Source organism: Pleurodeles waltl, chromosome 6, assembly GCF_031143425.1.
Source record: "Pleurodeles waltl isolate 20211129_DDA chromosome 6, aPleWal1.hap1.20221129, whole genome shotgun sequence".
Lineage (NCBI taxonomy): Eukaryota > Metazoa > Chordata > Amphibia > Caudata > Salamandridae > Pleurodeles > Pleurodeles waltl.
Genome location: NC_090445.1, coordinates 29,324,239 through 29,350,921, shown reverse-complemented (window position 1 = coordinate 29,350,921; position 26,683 = coordinate 29,324,239). Strand labels below are relative to the sequence as shown.

The 26,683-nt window shown below is 47.0% G+C and overlaps 1 protein-coding gene across 4 annotated transcripts in view; it reads left to right on the top strand.

The window, feature by feature from the left end:
- The window catches only part of SETX (senataxin), a 419,011-nt gene that overhangs the window by 102,065 nt on the left and 290,263 nt on the right, over positions 1 to 26,683 (top strand). For all 4 annotated transcript variants that reach the window (XM_069237106.1, XM_069237104.1, XM_069237107.1 and 1 more), the window contains 2 exons: positions 15,086 to 15,305; positions 16,536 to 16,655. In XM_069237106.1, the coding sequence (XP_069093207.1) occupies positions 15,086 to 15,305; positions 16,536 to 16,655 (340 nt within the window). The remainder of the gene's footprint in view (positions 1 to 15,085; positions 15,306 to 16,535; positions 16,656 to 26,683) is intronic.

Genomic DNA, 26,683 nt, shown 5'->3' with positions numbered 1-26,683 from the left:
GCTGCCTTTCGTGGCTATGGAAGGGGTGTGCCACCGCACCAACCCTGTGCCAGCCATCGTCCTGCACAAGCTCCCGAAGCTTTGTGTGGAGGTGGACGCAGTGCATTCTGACTCTGTGGGTCAGATAGCCAGAGGTCGTCCACCACCAACCCCCACCTTCCCAGCAGCTGCAACCTCAAGGCCCTCCTAGTCTCCTAATAAGTGATCATGGCTGATCAGTTAGTGGGAAAATACTCCATTTCTCCCAATGGCATTCCATTACATATACAGTTGGTTCCTGCAAATCATTCGGAGGGGCTACTCCCTCCCCTTTGAATCCTCCTCTCCCCCTGTACCGCCAACACAAGAGCGGCTGACAGAGGATCTTCTATCCTTACTCCGAGAGGACTTTCTTGGCCAAGAGAGTAATAGAGAGGGTTCTGATATCAGAAGTAGGCAGTGGTTCTTATTCCTGCAACTTCTTGATCCAAAAAAAGAAGAAAGGTCTCTGACGTATTCTATACCTCTAACCGTCCATCTCTTCCTCAAGATGTAGAAATTCAAGATGCTTACTTCAGCTAAGGTCTTGTCTGCCACACACCAAGGATACTGGTTGGTATCGTTGAGCTTGCCAAATGCATATTTTTACATCCTCATCCTGCCTGCCCACAGGCGTTACTTGTGGTTCAAAGTAGGTCACAAGCACTTTCATTTCACAATGGTGGTCATCGCAGCTCACCTGTGTAGATCAGGGGTTTTAGTCTTTCCCCATCTCGATGACTGGCTGTTGAAGGTGAGCTCGCCCCAGCCTGTTGTCTTCCATCTTCAGACTACGGCTGACATCCTGCATTCACTGGGGTTCACTATAAATGTGCCAAAGTCACACCTGACTCCCTCTCAGGTGCTCCTTTTTATCAGAGCATTTCTGGACACAGTGCCGTTTCAGACCTATCCTCCCAAGCAGTGAGTCCAGGATATTCAGCTTATGATACCAATGTTTCAGCCTCTGTCCTGGATTTCGGTGAGAATGACTCTGAGGCTGCTGGGGCTCCTGCCCTTCTGCATCCTGCTGATGAATCATGCCAGATGGCATTTGTGGGCTCTGCAGTGGGTCAAAGGCAGACAGACTCCTCTCCCTTCCCCAACCAGCTTTCACAGTGGTGACAGATGTATCACTCCTGGAATGGAGCGGCCATCTGGGTGAGGTGGAGATCAGAGGACTCTGGGCTCCGGTGAAATCTGGACTCCACATCAACTTGATGGAGCTCTAGTATTGAAAGCATTTCTTCCCTCTGTCAAGGGGAGGATAGTGCAAGTGTTCACAGACAATACTACTGCCTTGTGGTACTGCAACAAGCAAGGCAGGGTGGGGTTGTGGGCCCTTTGTCAAGAGGCCCTGCATCTTTGGACTTGGCTGAAATAGCAGGGCATATCCCTGGTGGTTCAACGCCTGGCAGGTTCTCAGAATGCCAGGGCAGAAAAACTCAGCTGCTGATGCCTAGGGTATCACAAGTGGCATATCTTTTCAGCAGATGGGAGAGCCTTGGTTAGATCTGTTTGCCTCCAAAGAGAATGCACTATGTCAACAGTCTTGAGCGTTGTAGTTTCCAAGGCGGCAATCGATCAGAGATGCTTTTGGCCTTGGCTGGAATTTAGGCCTCTTGTATGACTTTCTGCCCATATCACTCCTGCCCAGAGTTCTCAAGATGATCAGGAGCAACCGGCCCAAAGTCATTCTTGTGGCACCGGACTGAGCACGTAGAGTCTGGAATCCTGAGGATGAGCATAGATTCTCTGATCAGGGTGTCCCTTCGGGCGGATCTTCTGTCGCAGCAGCAGGAAAGGGTTATCCACCTGCACCTGTCAACTCTCTACCTTCTTGTGTGGACTTTGAAATGTGTCAATTGACAGCTTTCAACCTTCCTCCGAAGCCTGTAATATCATTCTGGCAGCCAGGCGTCCCTCCACCAAGGTGGTGTACGCCTGCAGATGGCATAAGTTTGTAAATTATTCTACTGAAAAGTCTATAGACCCTCTTTCTCAGTCTCTTTCTGATATTCTCTTTATTCTTACCGTTGCCCAGCTCTACTCTTGGTACTCTTAAGGGCTATCTCTCTGCTTTGTCCACCTTCCTGCTGCTGCCGCCTGACCAACCCTCTTTATTTAAGTCCCCTCTTGTAAAGTTGGTTTCTCACAGGACTTGTACATGTTTCCCCCAGTTCGATGGCATGTATAGCTGCAGATACACATGCTGTGCATTATCCTGCCATCTAGTGTTGGGCTCGGAGTGTTACAAGTTGTTTTTCTTTGAAGAAGTCTTTTCGAGTCACGAGACCAAGGGACTCCTCCCTTTCGGCTCCATTGCGCATGGGTGTCGACTCCATCTTAGATTGTTTTCTTTCCGCCATCGGGTTCGGACATGTTCCTCTTCGCTCCGTATTTCGATTCAGGAAAGTTAGTTAGTTATCGGAAAATTCGACGGTATTGTTCGCACTCTGTACCGGTTTAGTGTTAGCACATCGACACCGAAGAAAGAAGCGCTCTGGCGGCCCTTCGGGGCTTCCACTCTCCAGCGGGGCCCGACCGCGTCCCTCTTCAAACCTCATGGACCGGACCCCCTTCCTCTTCTGCCCCAACTGCCACGCAAAGTATCCTTATACAGACCAACACTTGGTCTGTAATCTGTGTTTATCTCCGGAACACAGGGAGGATACTTGCGAGGCCTGTCGGGCATTTCTATCCAAGAAAACACTACGATATCGAAGAGCTCGAAGACTCCAGATGGTGTCGACACCAGCCGAGCAGATCAACGTCGAGGAAGAGGAGAGATTCTCCATTCGAGATTCGGACTAGGACGAGTCCGAAAGTGAGCAGCCGAAGACGCAGCAACAAACTGTGAGTAAACCAGCCCCGGCAAAGACTCACTCAAAAATAATAAAGGCCAAGGGGATGCCACCGCCAACAGACCATGGCTTAACCCTAAAACACGGTGCCCAAACATCGGCACCGAAAAAGGCCTCCCAGCAGCCAAAGACATCCGACTCCGGTCGAGATACCGGCTCAGAACTATCTCGGCACCGAGAGTTCGGCACTCCAAAAGTCAAGAAAATTTCCTCTGAGCCAAAAAAGACTGTACAAAAAGCTTTGGTGCCGAAACATGCAGCCTCGGAGCCGAAACCAGGCTCCTATACAGAAGAGCAAGGCCTTTCAAGTCAGTTGCAAGGGCACAGATTTGAACAAGAACTGGGCATGGGAAAGCCAGACCATACCCAGAGGAGGCTGCACATACAAAAGGACACGGGGAAAATCCAAACTCTTCCTCCAATAAAAATCAAGCGAAAGCTAGCATTCCAGGAGACGGAAATGCAGCCAAAAGCGAAAGTGGCTAAAGAAAAAACACCACCAAGGTTCTCGCCACAGCAATCTCCATTGCATTCGCCACACCTGTCCCCGGTAGCGACACCCCCAATGATGCAGTCGCCGACACACACTGGGATGACACAAGATGACCCAGATGCATGGGACTTGTATGATGCACCGGTCTCAGACAATAGTCCCGATTGCTACCCGGCAAGGCCGTCACCACCTGAGGACAGCACTGCATATATACAGGTGGTTTCAAGGGCAGCTACATTCCATAATGTATCAATGCATGCAGAGCCCATAGAGGACGACTTTTTGTTTAACACGTTGGCATCCACTCATAACTCATACCAAAGTTTGCCAATGCTACCAGGCATGTTAAAACACGCCAAACAAGTGTTCCAGGACCCGGTAAAAGGCAGAGCCATCCCGCCTAGGGTGGAGAAGAAATATAAACCTCCCCCAACGGACCCTGTGTTTATCACGCAACAACTCCTGATTCAGTGGTAGTGGGAGCAGCCCGAAAGAGGGCGAACTCCCAATCCTCAGGAGACGCACAACCGCCCGACAAGGAAAGTCGGAATTTCGATGCAGCAGGCAAGAGGGTGGCAGCACAGGCAGCCTATCAATGGCGGATTGCCAATTCCCAGGCTCTACTGGCTCGATACTTTAGCAAAACAAAATAATGATGGACGGAGTGCTGAACAATGCAAACACTCACCCCCAGTCACAGATCTGGGTTTAATCCATCATTCTTTTGCTCACCATGCCACCCCAGTTTGGACCCAGCCATATGCAAATCAGTCTTGACCCTGTTCCTCATGGGAACAGTCCAGCCCGAACTGCCAAGCCAGGTCCTCTTGGGACCGGTTTCAGGGTTTCACCCTTCATCAGCCAGGCTAGCTTGAATCCAGTGGCACAGTGAGCAAGGGACCCACGTCTGGGCATACCCTTCCCACTTAGGGCAACTTTAGCAAAACAACAGCTACTGGCTCGATACGACAGGGCACATTGGGATGAAATGCAACATCTCTTCCCAAGGAGTACCAAAAGCGTGCCCAACAGGTTGTTGAGGAAGGACAAACCATTTCTAACAACCAAATAAGGTCGGCTATGGACTCAGCGTACACGACGGCAAGGACAGTGAACACTGCAGTAACCATTCGTAGGCATGCATGGTTACGGAGCTCCGGTTTTAAGCCAGAAATACAGCAGGCTGTGCTGAATATGCCGTTCAACCAAGAACAATTGTTTGGGCCAGAGGTGGATACGGCAATAGAAAAACTCAAAAAGGACGTGGACACGGCAAAAGCCATGGGCGCGCTCTACTCCCCACAGAGCAGAGGCACTTTTAGAAAGCCGCACTTTAGGGGGGGGGGGGTTCGTTCCCAAACCACAGAGCCTTCCACCTCACAAGTCAGACCCACATATCAGGGCCAGTATCAGAGAGGAGGTTTTCGAGGAACATATAGGGGTGGACAATTCCCAAAGACAGGAGGGAAATTCCAGGGCGCAAAAACCCCGCAAACCAAACAGTGACTTCAATGTCACAAACCCCCACCACTCAACACCAGTGGGGGGGAGACTTACCGCATATTACCACAACTAGGAAAACATAACTACGGACGCATGGGTCCTAGCCATTATCCAACATGGTTATTGCATAGAATTCCTACAATTGCCACCAGATGTGCCTCCAAGAGCACACAATATGTCCAAACAACATTTAGACCTGTTACAACTAGAAGTCCAAGCATTGTTACAAAAACAAGCAATAGAACTAGTACCCAATCATCAAAAAGGAACAGGTGTCTACTCCCTGTATTTCCTAATTCCAAAGAAAGACAAAACGCTGAGACCCATATTAGACCTCAGAACACTGAATCTTTACATCAAATCAGATCACTTTCACATGGTAACACTTCAAGACGTGATTCCCTTGCTAAAAAAACAGGACTACATGTCAACATTAGATCTCAAGGATGCATATTTCCACATACCCATACATCCTTCCCACAGAAAATACTTAAGATTTGTAATTCAAGGCGTGCATTACCAATTCAAAGTGTTAACATTCGGGATAACAACAGCCCCAAGGGTATTCACAAAATGCCTTACAGTTGTAGCCGCTCACATCAGGAGACAGCACATGCACGTATTCCCTTACTTGGACGATTGGTTAATAAAAACCAGCACTCAACAACAGTGTCCTCTACACACCCAATACGTCATACAAACCCTACACAAACTAGGGTTTTCCCTAAACTACCAAAAATCACATCTACAACTGTGTCAAATACAATACTTGGGAGCAACACTCGACACACAAAAAGCGGTTGCCACTCCCCAAGTCCACAAAGAGTACAAGCGTTCGAAAACATAATATTAAACACGTACCCAAACCACCACTACCAAGTGAAGTTTGTAATGAAACTCCTAGGCATGATGTCCTCATGCATAGCCATTGTCCCAAACGCATGACTACACATGCGGCCCTTACAACAGTGCCTAGCAACACAATGGACACAAGCACAGGGTCAACTTCAAGATCTAGTGTTGATAGACCGCCAGACACACTTCTCGCTTCAATGTTGGAACCCTATAAATTTAAACCAAGGGCGGCCATTCCAAGACCCAGTGCCTCAATACGTGATCACAACAGATGCTTCCATGATGGGGTGGGGAGCACACCTCAACCAGCACAGTATACAGGGACAATGGGATTTTCAGCAAAAACAACTGTATATAAATCATTTAGAACTGTTAGCAGTGTTTCTAGCCTTGAAAGCATTTCAACCACTAATAGTCCACAAACACATTCGTGTCAAAACAGACAACATGACAACAATGTATTACCTAAACAAACAAGGAGGGACACACACATCACAACTGTGTCTCTTAGCACAAAAGATTTGGCATTGGGCGATTCACAATCACATTCGCCTAATAGCACAATACATCCCAGGGATTCAAAACCAGTTAGCCGACAATCTCAATCGAGCTCACCAACAAACACACGAATGGAAAATTCATCCCCAGATACTACAAACTTACTTTCTACGCTGGGGAACACTAGAAATAGACCTATTCGCAACAAAAGAAAACGCAAAATGCCAAGACTTCGCGTCCAGGTATCCACACCCTCAGTCCAAGGGCAATGCGTTATGGATGAGTTGGTCAGGGATATTTGCTTACGCTTTTCCCCCTCTCCCATTCCTTCCTTATCTGCTAAACAAATTGAGTCAAAACAGACTCAAACTAATACTAATAGCACCAACCTGGGCTCGCCAGCCATGGTACACAACACTACTAGACCTGTCAGTAGTACCTCATATCAAACTACCAAACAGACCAGATCTGTTAACTCAACACAAACAACAGATCAGACACCCGAATCCAGCATCGCTCAATCTAGCAATCTGGCTCCTGAAGTCTTAGAATTTGGACATTTAGACCTTACACAAGAATGTATGGCGGTCATTAAACAAGCTAGAAAACCTACTACAAGATATTGTTACGCAAACAAATGGAAAAGGTTTGTTTATTACTGCCATAATAATCAAATTCAACCACTACATGCTTCCGCAAAAAACATTGTAAGCTACTTATTACACTTATAAAAATCTAAACTAGCATTTTCTTCTATTAAAATACATCTCACAGCAATATCAGCCTATCTGCAGATTACACATTCAACATCACTTTTTAGAATCCCAGTCATCAAAGCATTTATGGAGGGTTTAAAAAGAATCATACCCCTGAGAACACCACCAGTCCCCTCATGGAACCTCAATATTGTATTAACACGACTCATGGGACCACCATTTGAACCCATGCACTCTTGTGAGATGCAATACTTAACCTGGAAAGTAGCCTTCCTAATAGCTATTACATCTCTTAGGAGAGTAAGTGAAATACAAGCATTTACTATACAAGAACCCTTTATACAAATACATAAAGTGGTTCTCCGTACAAATCCTAAATTCTTACCAATAGTTATATCACGTTCCACCTAAACCAAACAGTGGAACTCCCAGTCTTTTTTCCACAACCAGACTCAGTAGCCGAAAGAGCCTTACATACGTTAGACATTAAAAGAGCACTAATGTATTACATTGATAGAACAAAACAATTTTGCAAAATAAAACTATTTTTTGTAGCCTTCCAAAAACCTCATGCAGGAAATCCAATATCCAAACAAGGCAATGCCAGAAGGATAGTGAAATGTATTCAGACCTGCTATATTAAAGAAAAAAGAGACCTACCTATTACGCCAAAGGCGCACTCCACTAGGAAGAAAGGCGCCACAATGGCTTTCCTAGGAAATATACCTATGACAGAAATATGTAAGGCAGCCACATGGTCTATGCCTCATACATTCACAAAACATTACTGTGTAGATGTGTTAACAACACAACAAGCCACAGTAGGACAGGCTGTATTACGAACATTATTTCAGACAACTTCAACTCCTACAGGCTAAGCCACTGCTTTTGGGGAGATTACTGCTTACTAGTCTATGCACAGCATGTGTATCTGCAGCTACACATGCCATCGAACGGAAAATGTCACTTACCCAGTGTACATCTGTTCGTGGCATGAGACGCTGCAGATTCACATGCGCCCTCCCGCCTCCCCGGGAGCCTGTAGCCGTTTAAGTTGAATGAAACCTGTAAATTTGTAAAGTTTGTAAATACTTACTAGTTTTATACACATTATGTACATACATACTTACTCCATTGCATGGGCACCTTTACTATATATATACAACTCCTACCTCACCCTCTTAGGGGAAAACAATCTAAGATGGAGTTGACGCCCATGCGCAATGGAGCAGAAAGGGAGGAGTCCCTCGGTCTCGTGACTCGAAAAGACTTCTTCGAAGAAAAACAACTTGTAACACTCCGAGCCCAACACTAGATGGCAGGATAATGCACAGCATGTGATGGGCATGTTAGATTGTTTTCCTTCCGCTATCGGGTTCGGACGTGTTTCTTTTCGCTCTGATAGTTTGAGTCAGAAAAGTTCTATAACTCGTTACATTTTGTCTCTATTGTTTCGATCGCGTAACATCTCTCGTCGACACTTTGGTACCGTCAGATCAAACATCTTTACTCGCCCTTCGGAGCGCCCGCGCCCAACTCGGGTTGAGGAAGAGGAGATCGTACACACCGCAGTCTCCATCCGGGGGTCCGATTCCGAGCAGGAGTCTGAGGAGGACAGACCAGTCATGGCAGGACAGCAAGTGAGTACGCCTGCCCCTGTCCCATCCAAGCCCAAACATAAGGTCTTGGGAACGCCACTGCCGGAAGGCCATGGCTTGACCCGCAAAAAGACCTTCGGTGACCAAGCAACAACTTCAGCACCGAAAAAGGCCACGCCACCCAAGCCTTCGGACTCGAGTCGAAGCACTGGCTCCGAAACTAGCAAACATCGAACCTTCAAGTCGAAATCTCGAAAATCGCTCTCGGAGCAGAGGCCAATATCCACTCCGCCTTTCGATCCCGAAAAAAAACTCTTCGGAGCTGAAAAGGCCAGTTTATACAGAGGAACATGGACTTTCCAAAGTACTTAAAGCCATACCTTTTCGGAGGAACACACACAAATGGAGGACATTGATGAAAGGCAAGCCAGAATTCACATTCACAAGGACACTGGCAAGATCATAACTGCGCCTCCTCTGAAGCCTAAGAGGAAGCTGGCCTTTCAGGAACAATTGGGACACTGCTCAGCCACCAGCTAAAGTGCCAAAGCCTAAACAAAGATCTCCACCTCCACAATTTTCACCTCCGCAGTCTCCTCCTCACCTGCTTGTCTCTCCACCTACTACTCCCACACCTGCACAGTCTCCTTCACATTCTTTTGATTCACAACAAGACAGTGTGGATCCATGAGATCTCTATGATTCAAATCCCATTCATGATAACAGCCCAGACGGCTATCCCTCCAAACCATCACCACCAGAAGACAGCACCAGATACACTCAGGTTCTGGCTAGGGCAGCATCCTACCACAATGTCGCCATGCTCACCGAGCCCTTAGAGGATGATTTTCTCTTTAACACATTATCCTCCACACACACTACCTACCAGTCCTTTCCCATACTTCCAGACATGTTAAAGCATGCACATCAGATATTTCAAGAGCCAGTCAAAGCCAGGATAATTATTCCCAGAGTGAGAAAGTATGAACCACCTCCCTCTGATCCGGCATTCATTACACAACTGCCTCCTGATTCTGTAGTTGTAAGCGCAGCCAGAAAGAGAGCCAACTCCCAGTCATCTGGTGATGCACCACCACCAGACAAGGAGAGCAAAACATTTGATGCTGCTGGCAAAAGGGTAGCATCGCAGGCAGCCAACCAATGGAGGATAGCCAACTCCCAAGCAATATTGGATAGGTATGATAGGCCCAGCGGGACGAGATGAAGGATATCATACAACATCTCCCCAAAGACCAACAAAAAAGGGCACAACAAATAGTCGAGGAAGGGCAGGCTATTACCAATAACCAAATTAGATCAGCCCTAGGTTCAGCAGACACAGCAGCTAGAACAATTAATACTGCTGTTACTATACGGAGACACGCATGGCTCCGGTCGTCAGGGTTTAAGCCTGAAATTCAACAGGCAGTCCTTAATATGCTATTCAATCAAAAACAGCTTTTTGGCCCTGAAGTAGATACGGCTATTGAGAAAATGAAAAAAGACTCAGACACCGCTAAGGCCATGGGTGCTTTGTATACGACACAATACAGGGGATCCTTTCGGAAACCTCAATACAGAGGTGGTTTTAGAGCACAAACACCTGAGGCATCCACCTCACAATCAGTCAACCTACCAACCTCAAAACCAACGAGGTGGGTTTAAAAGTAATTACAGAGGCCAATTCCCCAGGGACAGGGGAAAATATCAGCTAACAAAACAAGCCTCACAGCCAAAACAGTGACTTACCCCATCTCTTCCCAACTCACACCGCACCTGTGGGGGGGGAAGACTGCAAAGGTTCCACAACAATTAGCTACCCATTACAACCGACAACTGGGTATTATCTATTATCCGTAATGGTTATTGCATAGAATTAACACAAATTCCCCCAAATATACCTCCAAAACCACATAATCTCTCCTCCCAACATATCTCAATGTTGCAAGAAGAAGTGAAATCGCTATTACTCAAACAAGCCATAGAGCTTGTACCACAACATCAGATAGGAACAGGGGTTTACTCACTGTTCTTTCTTATTCCCAAAAAAGACGGAACTTTAAGACCAATATTAGATCTCAGAACTCTCAATCTTTACATCCTGTCAGAACACTTTCACATGGTAACACTACAGGATGTGGTCCCATTGCTACAGCAGCAAGATTTCATGGCAACATTAGACCTCAAGGATGCGTGTTTTCACATACCCATCCATCCAGAGCACAGTAAATATCTCAGGTTTGTAATTCAGGGAAAACATTCCCAGTTCAAAGTGTTACCCTTCGGGATAACAACAGCTCCCAGAGTATTTACAAAATGCCTAGCAGTAGTAGCTGCCTACCTAAGAAGTCAACACATTCATGTCTTCCCATATCTCGACGATTGGTTAATAAAATCCAACAGTCATACACAGTGTCAAAACCATACACATTATGTAATAAAAACCCTACACACCCTAGGGTTCTCCATAAACTACCCAAAAAATCCCACCTACAATCTGCGCAAATTCAACAGTATTTAGGAGCCACACTAAATACGCAAACAGCACTTGCAAGCCCAAGTCCACAAAGAGTGCAAGCACTTCACAATGTATTGGCACAAATTCAGCCAGTCCAACAGTACACGGTCAAATTCGTAATGAAACTGTTGGGCATGATGGCATCATGCATAGCCATTGTCCCAAATGCAAGATTAAACATGCGGCCCTTGCAGCAGTGCCTTGCACAGCAATGGTCCCAGGCGCAGGGTCACCTCCCAGATCTAGTGTTGATAGACCGCCAAACACGCATATCACTTCAGTGGTGGAATTCCACAAATCTAAACAAAGGGCGGCCTTTTCAAGACCCTGTGCCTCACACCACACTTACAACAGATGCATCAATGATTGGATGGGGAGCACACCTCAACAATCACAACATTCAAGGACAATGGGACACCAGACACAAACAATTTCACATAAATCACCTAGAGTTGCTATCCGTATTTCTAGCACTCAGAGCTTTTCAGCCTCTTCTCACTCACAAGGACATGATTACCTAAACAAACAAGGAGGGACCCACTCATCGCAACTGTCCCTTCTAGCACAAAAGATTTGGCATCAGGCAATCCACAACAACATTCACCTGGGTAGCACAGTACATTCCAGGGATACACAACCAATTGGCAGATGTTCTCAGCCAAGATCATCAACAAACACACGAGTGGGAAATTCATCCCCAAGTGCTTCAAACATGCTTTCATCACTGGGGAACACCAGACGTAGACCTATTCGCCACCAGCGAAAACGCAAAATGCCAAAACTTTGCATTCGGGTACCCATATCCGCTATCCAAGGGCAATGCTCTATAGATGAATTGGTCAGGGATATTTGCTTACGCTTTTCCCCCTCTCCCGCTCATTCCATTTCTAGCCAACAAACTGCGTCAAAACAAACTCATACTTATAGCACCAATGTGGGCACGTCAACCCTGGTACACAACACTGTTAGATCTATCAGTGGTACCACATATCAAACTCCCCAGATCTGTTAACGCAAAACAAACAACAGATCAGGCATCCAGATCCCAAAATACTCAATCTAGCGATTTGGCTCTTGAAGTCATAGAGTTTGGATACCTACAACCACCAACTGAATGTATGGAAGTAATTAAACAGGCAAGAAAACCCACTACCAGGCAGTGTTATGCAAACAGATGGAAAAGTTTTGTGTATTACTGTCAATCTAAACAAATTGCCCCTCTTTCAGCATCAACACAAGACATTGTAAGTTATTTGCTTCATTTACAAAAAGCAAATCTAGCCTTTTTACCCATTAAAATACATCTCACTTCAATCTCTGCGTACTTTCAAAATATACAACACAGCTCTTTATTTAGAGTCCCTGTTATCAAAGCCTTCATGGAAGGATTAAAACGCATCATTCCACCTAGAACACCTCCAGTGCCTTCGTAGAATCTAAACATAGTACTCACACGACTCATGTGTCCACCATTTGAACCTATGCGTTCATGTCAAATTCAATACTTAACATGGAAAGTTGCCTTCCTAGTTGCAATTACTTCATTAAGAAGAGTTAGTGAAATCCAAGCTTTCACTATTCAAGAACCGTTCATACAAGTACACAAACATAAAATTGTACTTTGAACACACCCAAAATTTCTCCCAAAGGTTATATCACTGTTTCATATCAATCCAACAGTGGAACTACCAGTCTTCTTCCCACAGCCAGACTCTGTAGTAGAAAGAACCCTGCATACATTAGACATTAAACGAGCTCTAATGTATTACATAGATAGAACTAAATCATTTAGGAAAACCAAACAATTATTTGTGCTGTTCCAAAAACCACATACTGGTAACCCTATTTCAAAGCAAGGGCTAGCTAGATGGATAGTAAAATGCATCCAAACATGTTACCTCAAAGCTAAAAGGCAGCTATTAGTTACACCTAAAGCACATTCCACACGGAAAAAAGGGGCTACAATGGCTTTCTTAGGAAACATACCAATGGCCGAAATCTGTAAAGCAGCCACTTGGTCAACACCTCATACATTTACCAAGCATTACTGTGTAGATGTGTTAGCAACACAACAGGCCACAGTAGGACAAGCTGTACTAAGAACACTATTTCAAACAACTTCAACTCCTACAGGCTGACCAACACTTGGAGGTAAAACTGCTTTGTAGTCTATGCATAGCATGTGTATCTGCAGCTACATATGCCACCGAACGGAAAATGTCACTTACCCATTGTACATCTGTTCGTGGCATGTTCCGCTGCAGATTCACATGCACCCTCCCACCTCCCCGGGAGCCTGTAGCTGTTAAAGATCAACATTCACTTGCACGTATGTGTGTATGTGTGTGTGTGTATGTGTATATATATATATATATATATATTCCATTTGCATGGACATCTCTTTTCTTTATACTCTGCGGGAAAACAATCTAACATGGAGTCGATGCCCATGCGCAGTGGAGCCTAAGAGGAGGAGTCACTCTATACTGTGACTCGAAAATACTTCTTCGAAGAAAAACAACTTGTAACACTCCGAGCCCAACGCTAGATGGCAGAATATGCATAGCATGTGAATCTGCAGCGGGACATGCCACAAACAGATGTACACTGGGTATGTGACATTTTCCATTTGCAACATCACTTCGGGCACCAATGACGCAGTGGAACCAAATGAAGCCACCCGACTGCACACAAGGGTACTGCTGATGCAAAAATCTTCCTGACCCAGTGTGACACCTGGGAAATTCAAAGGTAAGACATCTGCGGCTAGATATTGTCTGTAGTAGATAATTTGTTACCGAAGGTAAGTAACTTGTTCGTCAGGTCCATTGAGAGGGACTTTTTCACACACATTCCTGCAGGACTTTCTGATTTATCCGTTTGCAGCCCCTCCTAGGAAGGAGTTATTGCTGTGGTATTTAGTCTAAGGTAAGGAATCTGCATTTATAAGTCTCTTCTAGAAGAACAAGTTACTTTTGGTAACTCCTTTTTTGATAGAAACTATCTAACAGCAAATTCCTTACCAACCCTCCCTTCCGCCCTGCTCTGCAAACTGCTCTCCTTCCTCTGGAAGGTCTTCCCTAGCTTTATCACACGGGCCACAACCATTCTGGTGTGCCTCTGTGTCTCTTGGTGCAGAATGCGTCACAAAAGAAACTCGTGCTGGTGTGGTGACTAGAGGCACCATACACGTCACTTCCAGCAAGGAAGTGTTGACGCAATGCTGTTGGGGCCATCTAGCGACGCTCAGAGGTGCTGCTCAAGACTTTCCGGATCAAGTCAAACGCCTGTGGGATATTCTTAGATAAGGAATCTGCTGTTATATAGTCTCTACCAGAAAAGGTGTTATCAAAGGTAAGTAATTTGTTCTTTTCAATGCTGGTTTGTGTAAAGACTGTATGGATTTTTTTTGTGATGGCAGTGATCCTTTTGATAATTGTAAGTTTGCTGCACATATTTAAACTTTCGTATGGCACCTTCTTGACATTGTTTTCACTCTTTATATAATGCTATGAGTCTAAAGTGATTTTCTTGTGGCTGAGATTTGGAAGCATTTCTCGTGGTGAAGCATAGAGAGAAGTTTATGTACAGGTTTTTAAACTCTCAACCGTCAATATATGCTTTTCACAATTGGCCGCCAAAGCCTCTGCAAGTGGTCAGAGTCTTGAACAGTTTCTTTGTATAAAAGGGGCACTGCTGGTTCTGCATTGTTTCCCTTTGGGAGAAGCAGTGATAATAGAGCTGCTGATCCATGGCTTCCCCAGTAAAATAACTTTCCTTGGTCACCCAAGTGCATTTTCCTACCTGGATCTTTTGTCTTACTTTGCAGAACATGTGTCAGGGCAGGGTCAACTTTTGAAATGGGAGCAGAACTGGAGGTTTTGTGCTCCTACAATGGCACAGTTCTTACCTCTTGATGCCCTATTTGTTTGTCCGGTGTCGTCCCTTTTCATGACATCGTTCACTGGGTTGTCTCCATAGAGCCTATATGTGTTTAGTGTTTATATTGTTTCTGTTTGCAGGTCCGCCGGTGGGCAATCCTGACAGCCAGGAGTTTGGGCAAAGTGGACCGCGATGACTACTATGACCTGCAGGAAGTCTTCACCTGTCTCCTCAAGGTCATTGAGCTGGGCTTGTTTGATAGTCCAGATATCTACAGCTTTTACTCTGTTGAGAAAGGGAAACTAATTCTCCTGCCTTCACATCTCTACGATACCAACAACTACAAGAACTACTGGCTGGGTGAGAGGATATGCCTGTCTGTGCTCTCCTGTGCTGTTTTTTCTTAATTGTAGCGTTAAAGCTAGTCCTGCACTACAGCAACTCCTTAAAGCTGGGACACAGCCTTCAGAATACCACCTTGGAGGTGCCCGTGCAACAGGGAGGCTGCACCCACTCTTCTCCGTTAACTTTGAAAGACACAAACAAAGGACACAATTTCTAGTTGCAGTTTAACTCTGTGGACTACCAGTGAGATTTTACGCGTTTTAAACATACCACCCTAGTGCCACAACCGTATGCTATTTTCAGCTCCCTCCTTCTTGCCTCCCCTTCCCAGCGCCCCTCCAACCCACCCCTCTCTTGAATTCATCAAACCACTGAGAGCACTCCAGGCTAATATTCTGCAAACTCATGGCTCACGTAGCACAAAGTAGTTGCTCAAAAAGCCATCTTATTTTTGTCCACCTGGCAGTGCTTTAGACAGATTGGATAATCACTGAGCAGGAAGGATGCTGAAGTAATTCCTTCCGCATGGCCAGGCACATCTCACCTGCCTGTGGCAGATGCACCAGTGGGATTTGCAGCCCCAAGGTAATTTTCTAGCTTTTGTTGTGTAACCTAAGCTGTGCTGCTTCCTCTGTCTGGCTCTTTTAATGAAGGTGAAATAGGTTTTACGCCTGAAGATGTTTTTAAGGCGACATATTCCACACCCATTAATGAGTGTACAAAGCCTCTTGTTCTCAAGGTCTCAAAATGGGGCTAAGATTTATTTTTATGTTCAGTGTGTATATGTTCTTTCCTTGCCTTTGTGTATTGCAGAAAAACACCTTCTCTTGTGCCCTCTCATATATCTGTTTAGAAATCTGTACCCTGGATGTGCTTCTCCATCACACTTATTTTCTGTTCCCCATGTAGCAAACCTTTGAAACCTTAAGGGATTGTCGCGACAAAAATGTATTGACTACACTCATCCCTCGTGATTACAAGTCATCCTGGGAAAGCCCCATGTACCCACAAGACTGGGCTTAATTCACATTTCCCTTAGAAAAGAAATTATATGTTTTGTCTGCAGCTAAAACCTCTGAAGACTTGACCAATATATTATTTTTATTAATCCTTTAGCACCTTACCTGGCTTTTATGCACTTAATCTGTAACTTTTAGTTTTCTTTTCCTCTTTTGTTGAATGCTCCATTTGTTGACTTGATGTTGATGTGATCAGTAACCCTTTTTTTTTGTGCATGTTTCACAGGCATCTGCATGCTCCTCTCGGTGCTTGAGGAGCAGACCCTGGATTCACTGCTGCTAGGCCCAGACAAGCAGAATGATTTTATGCAGTCCATTCTTCACACCATGGAGAGGGATACTGCAGGTGAGGGAAGTTGTGAACATGATGGACCGTGCAGCAAATCAGGGACTGTCCATAAAAGCAGATGCTTTGCTGTAATTGCATTCAGAGATACAGGGCATATAACTTCATTGGGATATATGGCTAAAGGAAGCGGACACCTAGGTGCTTTGCAAATTTTCTTGAGTGAGGTGAAAGTTGGTAATAAATGTGGCTGAGTTATGAGGATTATTAGTAGCTTCCAAATCAGAGAATGGCTCTGATAATTGTGAGCATACAGCAGCAAGAACAGTCTGGGTCTTGGGCCATATTGGTAAGACCCATTCTCTATATTCGGTAGGTTAGCAGCTTCTTGGTGGGAATTTTGCAGAGTGCGAGTCATTTAGGATGGACTCTCTCTGAATCTAAATATGCCTACATTGCAAGCCAAATGATCCATCAGGAATCTGTGGTTTATAGATCAAGTTAACCCTTGTATTTTCTATCCCTATTTCTTGTTTGTGTCCCATGTTCAAGAATGCCCAACCTGGTCTTGAAGCTATCATATAGCATATTTTGAATCGAGTCCAAGCTTTGAAGCCACGTCTCTATCTTCACTTAGCACTTGTCCTAGCTAGGCCCAAAGCCATATCCTCTGGTTTAAGGCCCTCTGTGCTACACAACGAAAGGAAAAGTGCAAAGATCAGCAAACAAGCCGCCCCTTCCTGTAGCCTAATTTGCTCTCCATTCCTCATTCTCTACCTAGCCTCTGAGCACAAAGCTCAGTCTGTACTGCCTTACCTTAAAGCATATCCTCAGAAATGCTAACTGTAGGCAGCTGGCCTGGTGTGTGGTGAGCACCTACAGTGTTATTACCTGATACCAGGTATCCCCTGTTAGTGAGGTGTAATTGGTGTCCAGGAAGCCAGGGCTTTTTAGAGGTAGCTGTGGATGAGCAGCCAAAACTTACCTAGGAGACATGCAAAGCTCATGCAATACCACTGTAGTCACACAGCACTTACACACATGAAAGAACCGCACAGTGTTGCAAAAATAAAGGTACTCTATTTTAGTGACACACATTAAAATACTGTATAGGCAATACTCTAATAGCAGGTGAGTAAACACTATTATGTACACCTTAGTATTCAGGAATGGGCATAGAAAGCAATAGAAAACAGTGAAATAACAGTAAACAATAGAGACCCTATGGGGAAAGCAAACTATATACTAGACAAATGGAATGCTAAAGTCAGACTCCCACCCAGGTAAGTGGAATCTGTAGAGGGAAGCTGGAGGAGCTAGGAACCCCAAAATGTACATCCTATTTCCCCCCCCAGCCCCCCGCAACCAGGAGAGAATAGGCAAGTACCTGGTTTTTCCCAAACCCACAGAAGGGGACCAAGTCCAGTTCCAGTTGGAGTGTCCAGTTGGGGCAGGAGCCGCTACTCACCCTTCTGGAGATGCAGGGCCAGGTAGATGGTGAAGACAAGGAGCCTGCTATGCAGCACATGAGCAGAGGAAGAGTTCCAGAAGTAATGCAGTCGATGTCCCACGTCGGAAGAAGAGTTGCAGTCTATTAGTGGTGTAGAAAAACCGCCAACAAGCATTGGCAAAGGCAAGAGTTGCAGAGCTGCTGGGGACCAGGAAGGTCCAAGGGGACTCCTTCCAAGGAGGGTAGTCCCAGACATCCCTCAGCAGTAAGGAGAGCCAGAAGTCAAGGATGCAGCCTCCACAGGCAGCTGACAGGCAGCAGACGCAGGGGTTGCAGTGAGGCCTACTCAGCACACCTGGAAAGGAGTCCCACGTCGCTGCAGCAGCAGGCAGGAATCCACGCGTTGCAGAGAAGAGTTCTGGAGGCCAGGGCTACATGGAGCCTGAAAATCCCTTGGAAGAAGAGCCATCAAGCTTTGGTACCTGCAAGAGTTGTGGTGAACAGGGGGAAGAAGAGCCATCAAGCTTTGGTAGCTGCAAGAGTTGCCGTGCACAGGGGTACCGTCCTGTAAGGAGGGGCAAAGACTCACTACCTCCCAAGTTGGACAGCTGGTAGAGGGGACCGAGGGTACCACTCAAGACCACCATCTGTGTTGCAGAATCCACACACAGTTGCAGGAGAGAGGATCCACGCGGCCGGTCGTTGTAGTTGGTACCTGCGTATACAGGGCAGTGACTCCTTCACTCCAAGGGGGATTCCTTCTTGCATCTTGGTGCAGACTGAAGACTTGCTGCCCTCAGAGGATGCACAGCCGGGGGAAATGTTGCAGTTACTGGAAGGAGCTGGAGAAACAATGTTGCGGAATGAAGTCCTTGCTGGAGCTGAAGATTGTAGGTTCCTGGGAAGTCCAGTTGTGGTTCCAGTGGCCAGAAGTCAAAGTAAATGTTGCGGAGGAGTCCTGCTGGAATCTTCCATGTTGAATCTGAGGACCCACCCAAGAGAAAGAGACCATATATAGCCCTAAAAGGGGGATTGGTCACCTAGCAGGGTGACCATCTATTAGGAGGGGGATGTGACGTCACCTGCCTGACCTTGCCACTCAGATGCTCCCAGGGGCCTCTGCCCACCTTGGATTCAAGATGGCAGAATCACGTGGCCACCTGGAGGATCTTTGGCCACCACCCCTGGGGTGGTGATGGACAGGGGAGTGGTCACTCCCCTTTCCATTTTCCAGTTTTGCGCCAGAGCAGGGACTAGGGTTCCCTCGACTGGTGCAAACTGGTTTATGCAGGAAGGGCACCAGATGTGCCCTTGAAAGCATACCAGTGGCTTGGGGAGGCTACCCCTTCCAAGCCATGTAACACCCATTTCCAAAGGGAGAGGATGTTACCTTCCTTTCCCAAAGGAACTCCTTTGTTCTGCCTTCCTGAGCTTTAGCTGTTCAAGCAGCAGGAGGGCAGAAACCTATCTGAAGGATGTCAGCAGTGCAGGCTGCACAGGAAAACTCTGCAAACTGGTAGGAGCAAAGCTGGGTGTCCTCTAAGGAGCCCCCAGAGTGCATGGAATCATACAACCAATACTGACAACGGTATAGGGGTATGATTCCCACATGTTTGATACCGTGCCTAGGTTCGGAGTTACCATTATGGAGCTGGACATATGAAGTGACCTTTGTCCAGTACACGGTAAATTAGCTTCTCTGCGCTCAGGAAGTCAAGGAGAATGAAGCTGGAGTTAATGGGGGCACCTCTGCTCATGCAGGGGATGCCCTCACATGCAGGTACTTGCACCCTGCCCTTTCGGCTAGGAGGGCCTACCATAGGGGTGACTTACTGTGGCCTGGAGCAGTGACCTGAAGCAGTGACTTGAAGTGAAGGGGTGCATGCACCTTTTCATACAGGCTACAATGGCAGGCCTGCAGACACATTTTACATGGGCTCCCATGGGTGGCATAATTCATGCTGCTGCCCATGGGGAACCCCCGGTGCCCCAATGCCCTGGGTACCTAGATACCATATACAAGGGACATACATGGGAGCACCAGTATGCCAATTGTGGGGTGCAGAAAGTCAGTGGCAAGCAAATGTAGAGGGGGAGAGCAAATTCACTGGGGCCCTGGTTAGCAGCAGTGATCATGGTCAAAAACACACTGATAGGAGGCAAAAAGTGGGGATAACAATGCCAAAAAGAGGATACTTTCCTACACTAGCCTAGGAGTCCATGATTCAGTGCCTGCACAGGTGAGCAGGTGTATACCACCTCCCGGAAATGAAGTTGACAGTGTTTCAGTATATTTTGCACCCTAGAGTCTCCTCCTTTCCCTCTGTCAAATGCTCTTTCCATTCCCACACCCTCCATCTATTCCACCGATATACCGGTTACGTTGGCTCCGTTCCCCTGGCATCTCCCTGGAGTTGGGGGAGGCTATCTGAGATACTCATGCTGGAAGCATCTTGTTAGGTTTAGCAGTGTTGACATTTACGTGAGCCTCGTAGCTTAAAGAAAAGATAAACATAAGCCATAGTGAATATCGCAACACACTTTGCTTCCTCGCTTGTTCGTGTAAAAAAATATCTGCCCCCTGCCTCCAGTTGGGAGGGTCTAGTGTTGTCTGAGCCAGGTGTTAACCACAAACTCAGGTGGTGGATCCAAAAGAACTTATTTCTGGGCATGTTGTTCCTTAACCCACATCTTCAAGTGATCGTCAATGCAGACTCATCTCTCATGTGTTGAAGAGCAGACCTAGGCCCACTAACAATTTAGGGCAGTGGTGAACACAGCAACAGCTGCTGCACAACAGTGTGCTAGAACTAATATCAGAGCAACTAGCCCTTCAAGCTTTTCAAAAGCAAATTTGCAGCAAGGTAGTGGTAATTTGCACTGACAGTACAACAATAGCGTACCGCATTTAGAAGCAGCCCATGAAAACCCTGCAAACTGGTAGGAGCACACAGTACAATTGTTGTCAGGTACAAAACATTTAACACTGGTTCGTCCACCACGGAGCACACACATTAGCAGAGCACTTCCTAGGAGACAACACATTTTTTCAGTAGGAAGTATCCGCAAATGGAAGATCAACAATCGCATGCTAAGCACTTATTTTCAACTTTGGGTCACACCACACAACTGACATATGAGAATGCAAGATGTCTAAGCTTCACTTCCTGATATCATCACCGTTGTTTCCTTGGCATAGTCCAATGTATCAGTTGGTTATGGATATTTGCTTACTGCCCCCACTACCACACGTTTCCTGAAAAAAGTATCTGATAAAGACATCTATTTGCCGATTCCTTACCTTAGAATCTCCCCCAGGCATCAGTATGGATCTGGAGATTTTTCTCAAGCAGTACCCCTGCTTGCCGATAGGTGGCTATGATCAGCTCTTTCTGTCGTGCGCACCGGATATGATGTTGCAGGTACTTATATAGACTCCATCCTGGCACGCTGACATCAGTTCTTTTCTTTCCGCGCCAACAAAGCGCTGATCCAAAGAAGGTCTACCCCTCAGTCATTTTTTGACTGAACTTTTTAGAATTTTTGTCGAAGATTTTTGAGTGTCTATACTCCTAGTACTTTAAGAATCTGCACCTTGTGTGCATTTGTTGTCTGGAGCGCGACCACGACCCGAAGTTGTGCGCTGAGTGCCGTGCCATGAATCCGAAAGCTTTGAGCGAGTGATCATTAAAGCTCCTTGCGTCTCGGTGCTCGGCTCAGTGTAGGTCTCGATCTCAGTCGAGAGGAAGGTCCCTGGTTAGATCACGGAGCCCCCCGCCCCCCATCGCCGTCCAACTCCAAGTCCTCGGGATGTTCTGGTAAATCGAGGCATAAGAAGAAGTCAGAGAAGAATGTTTTTTGACTTCACCAGTCTGTCTGTCGGTCGAAGAGACCAGGAAAAAGGAGAATCATCGTTCGAGGGCTCTGTCCTTGGACCCTGTATTTGGGTCGGCTCCATGCTTCCCTCAGTATCCGGGAGCTGGAGTGACCCCTGTCCAACTCGAACAGCTTGATGAGGCCATGCACCACATTTTTGGGCAGTCTGACCCTGCCAGAGCGCCCTTGGACCCCCCCCATGGGGTAAAATGGGGCTGCCCCCTCACCCCACCACCAGTTTCCGCGTCGATGGCTTCAGCCTCTGCTCCAGGGTGGCGTTGACCCCATGCTCATTGCCCACTCTGATACGGATCCAAACTGGCATCTTGTGATGCTGATACCGACTTAGACAGGGGCCTTTCTCCCTATGTCCAATCCTGACCATTATTTTTATGGGTTGGGCATGGTGAGGAATGGGAGTCGGTGGTGGACCCTCTAGAATACCAGCTACAGAACCCTATGGACTGGCGTACGGACCTGGGTGAAGCCAGTGGTCTGGATACTTGCACTGACATGCTTTCTCCCCCTACCGTGGCTACTGAGGAGGGAGCGTCCTGTTCCTTGGTGTTGCGGAGAGCGTCCGAGATCCTGGGCCTCGTGCTGCCTGCAGTGGCAGTCAGGACTAACCTCCTGACAGGTGCTTCAGTCTGGGGCTTCATCCTCTGAACCTCTTTTGCTCTTTAATGAAGCCCTTACCAATGTCCTTCTGGGTACCAGGTCCAGACCAAGACCCAGAACAGGGACTCCTGTGAACAGTACTATTGCTCGCTGCCATCGACCTGTCCCTACTGACCCAGTGTTGTTGAGGCGACACCTCACCCCTGAGAGCTTGGTTATCCAAGCCTCTACATCAGAGGGCGTGTTCCCTTCCGCACCCCCGGATGCCGTACCTTAGAACATAGCTTAGCCTCAGGATTGCTAGCCTTGGAGTCCATGATTCAGGTGAGCAGTCATGCATCACCTCCCGGAAATGAAGTTGACAGTGTTTCAGTATATTTTGCACCCTAGAGTCTCCTCCTTTCCATCTGTCTAATGCTCTTTCCATTCCCACTGGATAGGGAATCCAAGAGGCCTGACCAACATAGGAAGAAGATTTTTTTCTTCCTCCAGCCTGACATTGTGGTTCATGAACACAGCATGCTTTTTGGGCAGTTACTCCCACATGCTGTCGGATATGGTTGCACAAGTGCTGCCACAGATCCCAGAGGAGGTCAGGGCTTTAGTCGCCCAGGACCCAAGTGATTGTGCTCTCTCCTCAAAATTAGGTTTTCTTGCTACCTCTTACGCTGCACAGTTGGCATACTGGTGTACCCCGTAAGTCCTTGGTAGGTGGTACTTAGGTACCTAGGCCGTTGGTACACCAGGGTTCTCCCATGGGCTGCAGCATGTATTATGCCACCCGTGGGAACCCATGCAAACTGTGTCTGCAGGCCTGCCATTTGCAGCATGCGTGAAAAGGTGCATCCACCCTTTCATCACAGGTAGCTACACCAGGTCACTGTAAGTCACCCCTATGGTAGGCGCCCTCAGCCCAGAGGGCTAGCCCTTGTGTGTGTGGGCACCTCTGCATGAGCAGAGGTGCCCCTATGAACTCCATTCTTAATTCCCTGGACTTCGTAAGTATGGGGAAGCCATTTTAGCTGTGTACTGGCCACTGTGGTCCAGCTACATAATGGTAACTCCGAACCTGGGCATGTTTGGTATCAAACATGTAGGAATCATACCCCATTACTGTTTCCAGTATTTGAGGCATGATTCCATGCACTCTGGGGGGTTCCTTAGAGGACCCCCCAGTTCTGCTCCTCCTACCAGTCTTCCAGGGTCTGCGGGCAGCCTTCACTGCTGCAGCCCCTCGGACCTGATTATTTCCTCCTGCTTCACCAGCTCAAGCAGGGGACAGCAGGAGGACAAAGGATTTCCTGTAAGAGAGGGGTGCAACCTCCTCTCCTTTGAAAATAGGTGTTATTGGGCTGGGGAAGGGTAGCCTGCCCACTCCACCGGACTGCTTTGAAGGGTGAATTTGGTGCCCTCCTTGCATAATCCAGTTAGCACCCGTCCAGGGGCCACTGGTCCCTGCTCTTGTGCGAAACACACAAAGAGAAGAGGAGTGTCCACTCCCCTGTCCAGCTCCACCCCTCGGGTGATGCCCAGAGCTCCTCTAGGTGGCCACTTGGTTCTGCCATCTTGAAACCAAGATAGGCGGAGTACTCTGGGAGCATCTGACTTTGTAGGCCAGGTAGCTGGTGTCAGAGGCCCCCCTCCTAATAGGTGGTCACTTCAGAGAGTGACCAAACCCCCTTTTTGGGCTATTGAGGGACTCCCTTGAGAGTGGGTCCCCAGATTCGTCGTGCAAGACTCCACCGGAACCTCTCTGCAAAGACATCTGCTCCTGGCCTCCGGAACCGCTGCACAGGAACCGAACAAGAATGCACCACCTGGGAAGACTTCTCCTTACAACATTGTTTCCACGGCTCCTGTCTGCATTCTGCAACATTCCACAGCTGTGCATCCTCTGTGGTCGGCAAGACGCAAGACAGAATCTCCCTTGGAGTGAAGGAGTCACTCCCCTGCATCCGCAGGCACTTAAGGCAACAACGTTTGGCTGGTGGCATCTTCTTTCCTCTGGATCTGTGAAGCTTCTCCACCACAGGTGGTGGTTCTGAGGGATCCCCTGGGTCCTCTCTGCCTTCTGTCCAACATTCACGACTCACTGGGCAGAACAGTTACATTGACAGTTGTTCTTAGGCACCATGCCTGGTTGAGGACGTCTGGCTTTTCGGTGAGATGTCCAAGCTATCCTTCTGGACATGCCCTTGGATGGCACCCGTCTTTTCGGAGAGAAAGCAGACTTGGCACTCGAGCGCTTCAAATATTCTTGTGCTATGGCCAAGTCCTTGGGCCTCGCTGTGACCCCTCAGCCTGCTTTTTGCCCCTTTCATGGTTCCAGAAAGGGCACCCTGCCACATCCTTTTCACTCTATCCACTGTGCTGCATATGCTGCTCCGCCTCCCACCCCCAAGCAGCATCCTCCAAACCTTTCTAGTCTGATGCTTCTCCACCAGGGACTGGCCTAGGCAGGATTCGCTGGTTTTACAGATAGTCTGAAGAGCTACTCTCTCCCCTTCGAAACTGCCCCTCCATCAATGCCACTGTCCTACGATCAGATGACAGGGGATCACTTGGCACTTCACTGCAAAGAAGCTAGAGCTCCCTTGGAGAAGGGAGCCTTAGAGAGGGGACCCTGTGCCTCAAGTAGGTCATGGTTGCTATACAGCTACTTTCTGGTGCCCAAAAAGTACAAGGACCTCCGCCCTATCCTAGACCTTCGGTCCCTCAACCTCCTCCTCACGATGAAAAAGTTCAAAATGCTCACTCTGGCGCAGATTCTACCTTCCCTGGACCCAGAAGACTGTATGATAATGTTGGACTTGGAGGATGCTTACTTTCAAATTACTCCAGTATTGGAACTTTCATAGATTCACATGCTTGAATCCTTCCCCGTCGTCAAGATGGGAGTACCCATTGTATTATAATAGCAAAGTTATGATAACTAAAGTGTATACAGGCTTAAAGCCTATCACATTAATAGTTATAATTGTCTTTTTGAGGAAAAAAGACCCAAACCGGGTTTCAGCCAATCAGGCTGCCCTTCCCTCTAGACCACTCCTGTGAGAAGCGCCAGTGCCTCAGATTTTCTACAGCACGTCGTGCTAGGGAGTCTCCACTGAGCTCTGCTCAGTCACATCTTTGTGAAATTTATTCTAGTATTTTTCTCCTAAAAAAAAAAATTGCTGTTTCTAGTCAAAGGCTTCCAGGTCTTTTCTCTAGACTGCCTTATACTCAATTTCTGTAATTTTCAGCATGTCTGACAAGGAGAGGAAGAGTCTCTTCAGGGCCTGCAAGACCTGTGGAAAGAAGATGTTTCACTTTGAGGACCCCCCACAAAGACTTCATATATTGTATTGTATTGTATTGTATTGAGTATTTAGAAAGCGCATTCCGGCCCTAGGGCATCGAAGCGCTAACTGGGTGAGGCAAAGGAACTAGGCTGGAGAACTCCCAAACTTATTGAGGAAACAGCCAAGTCTTGACCAGCTTCCTAAAAGTTAAATAATTATGTTCTTGCCTTATATTAAATGGTAGAGAGTTCCAAATTTTAGCAGCTGCAATCGTAAATGCTCTGTCTCCCCATTTTACTTTCTTGGTACGGGATGTTTGAATTTGATAGGCACCGGCCGAGCGCAACAGCCGATTCGGCCTATGCCATTTCAGCTTGGTGGTTAATATTGTCGGCCCAATCCCATGGACAGCCTTGTGAGTGATGCAGAGAGCCTTAAAAGAAAGCCGATGGATAACCAGAAGCCAGTGTAGATCTTTAAGGCACCTCTTAACAGAGGCCCCACGAGGCAATTTTAATAACAGCCTGGCAGCAGTATTCTGCATCAGCTGAAGTCTGTGCAAAGATTCTTTATCCAAATTAAGTAAGAGCGCATTTCCATAATCCAATTTGGAAATGACTAGAGCCAGAATGACGGTGGTTCTACAGGTCTGAGGAATAAAAGGAATTTTTTTTTTTAATTTCTTCATAGTCCACAGACAGGACTTGATTGTCAGATTGACCTGAGGTTTAAATGACAGTTGCTCGTCGAACACTACTCCTAAATTTCTTGAGTTAGACCGTGGAACAGGAAGCGTCCCACACTCTTCAGGCCACCAGCTAGAGGTCCAATGTACCCTTTCAATTCCAAAGCACAAAATCTCG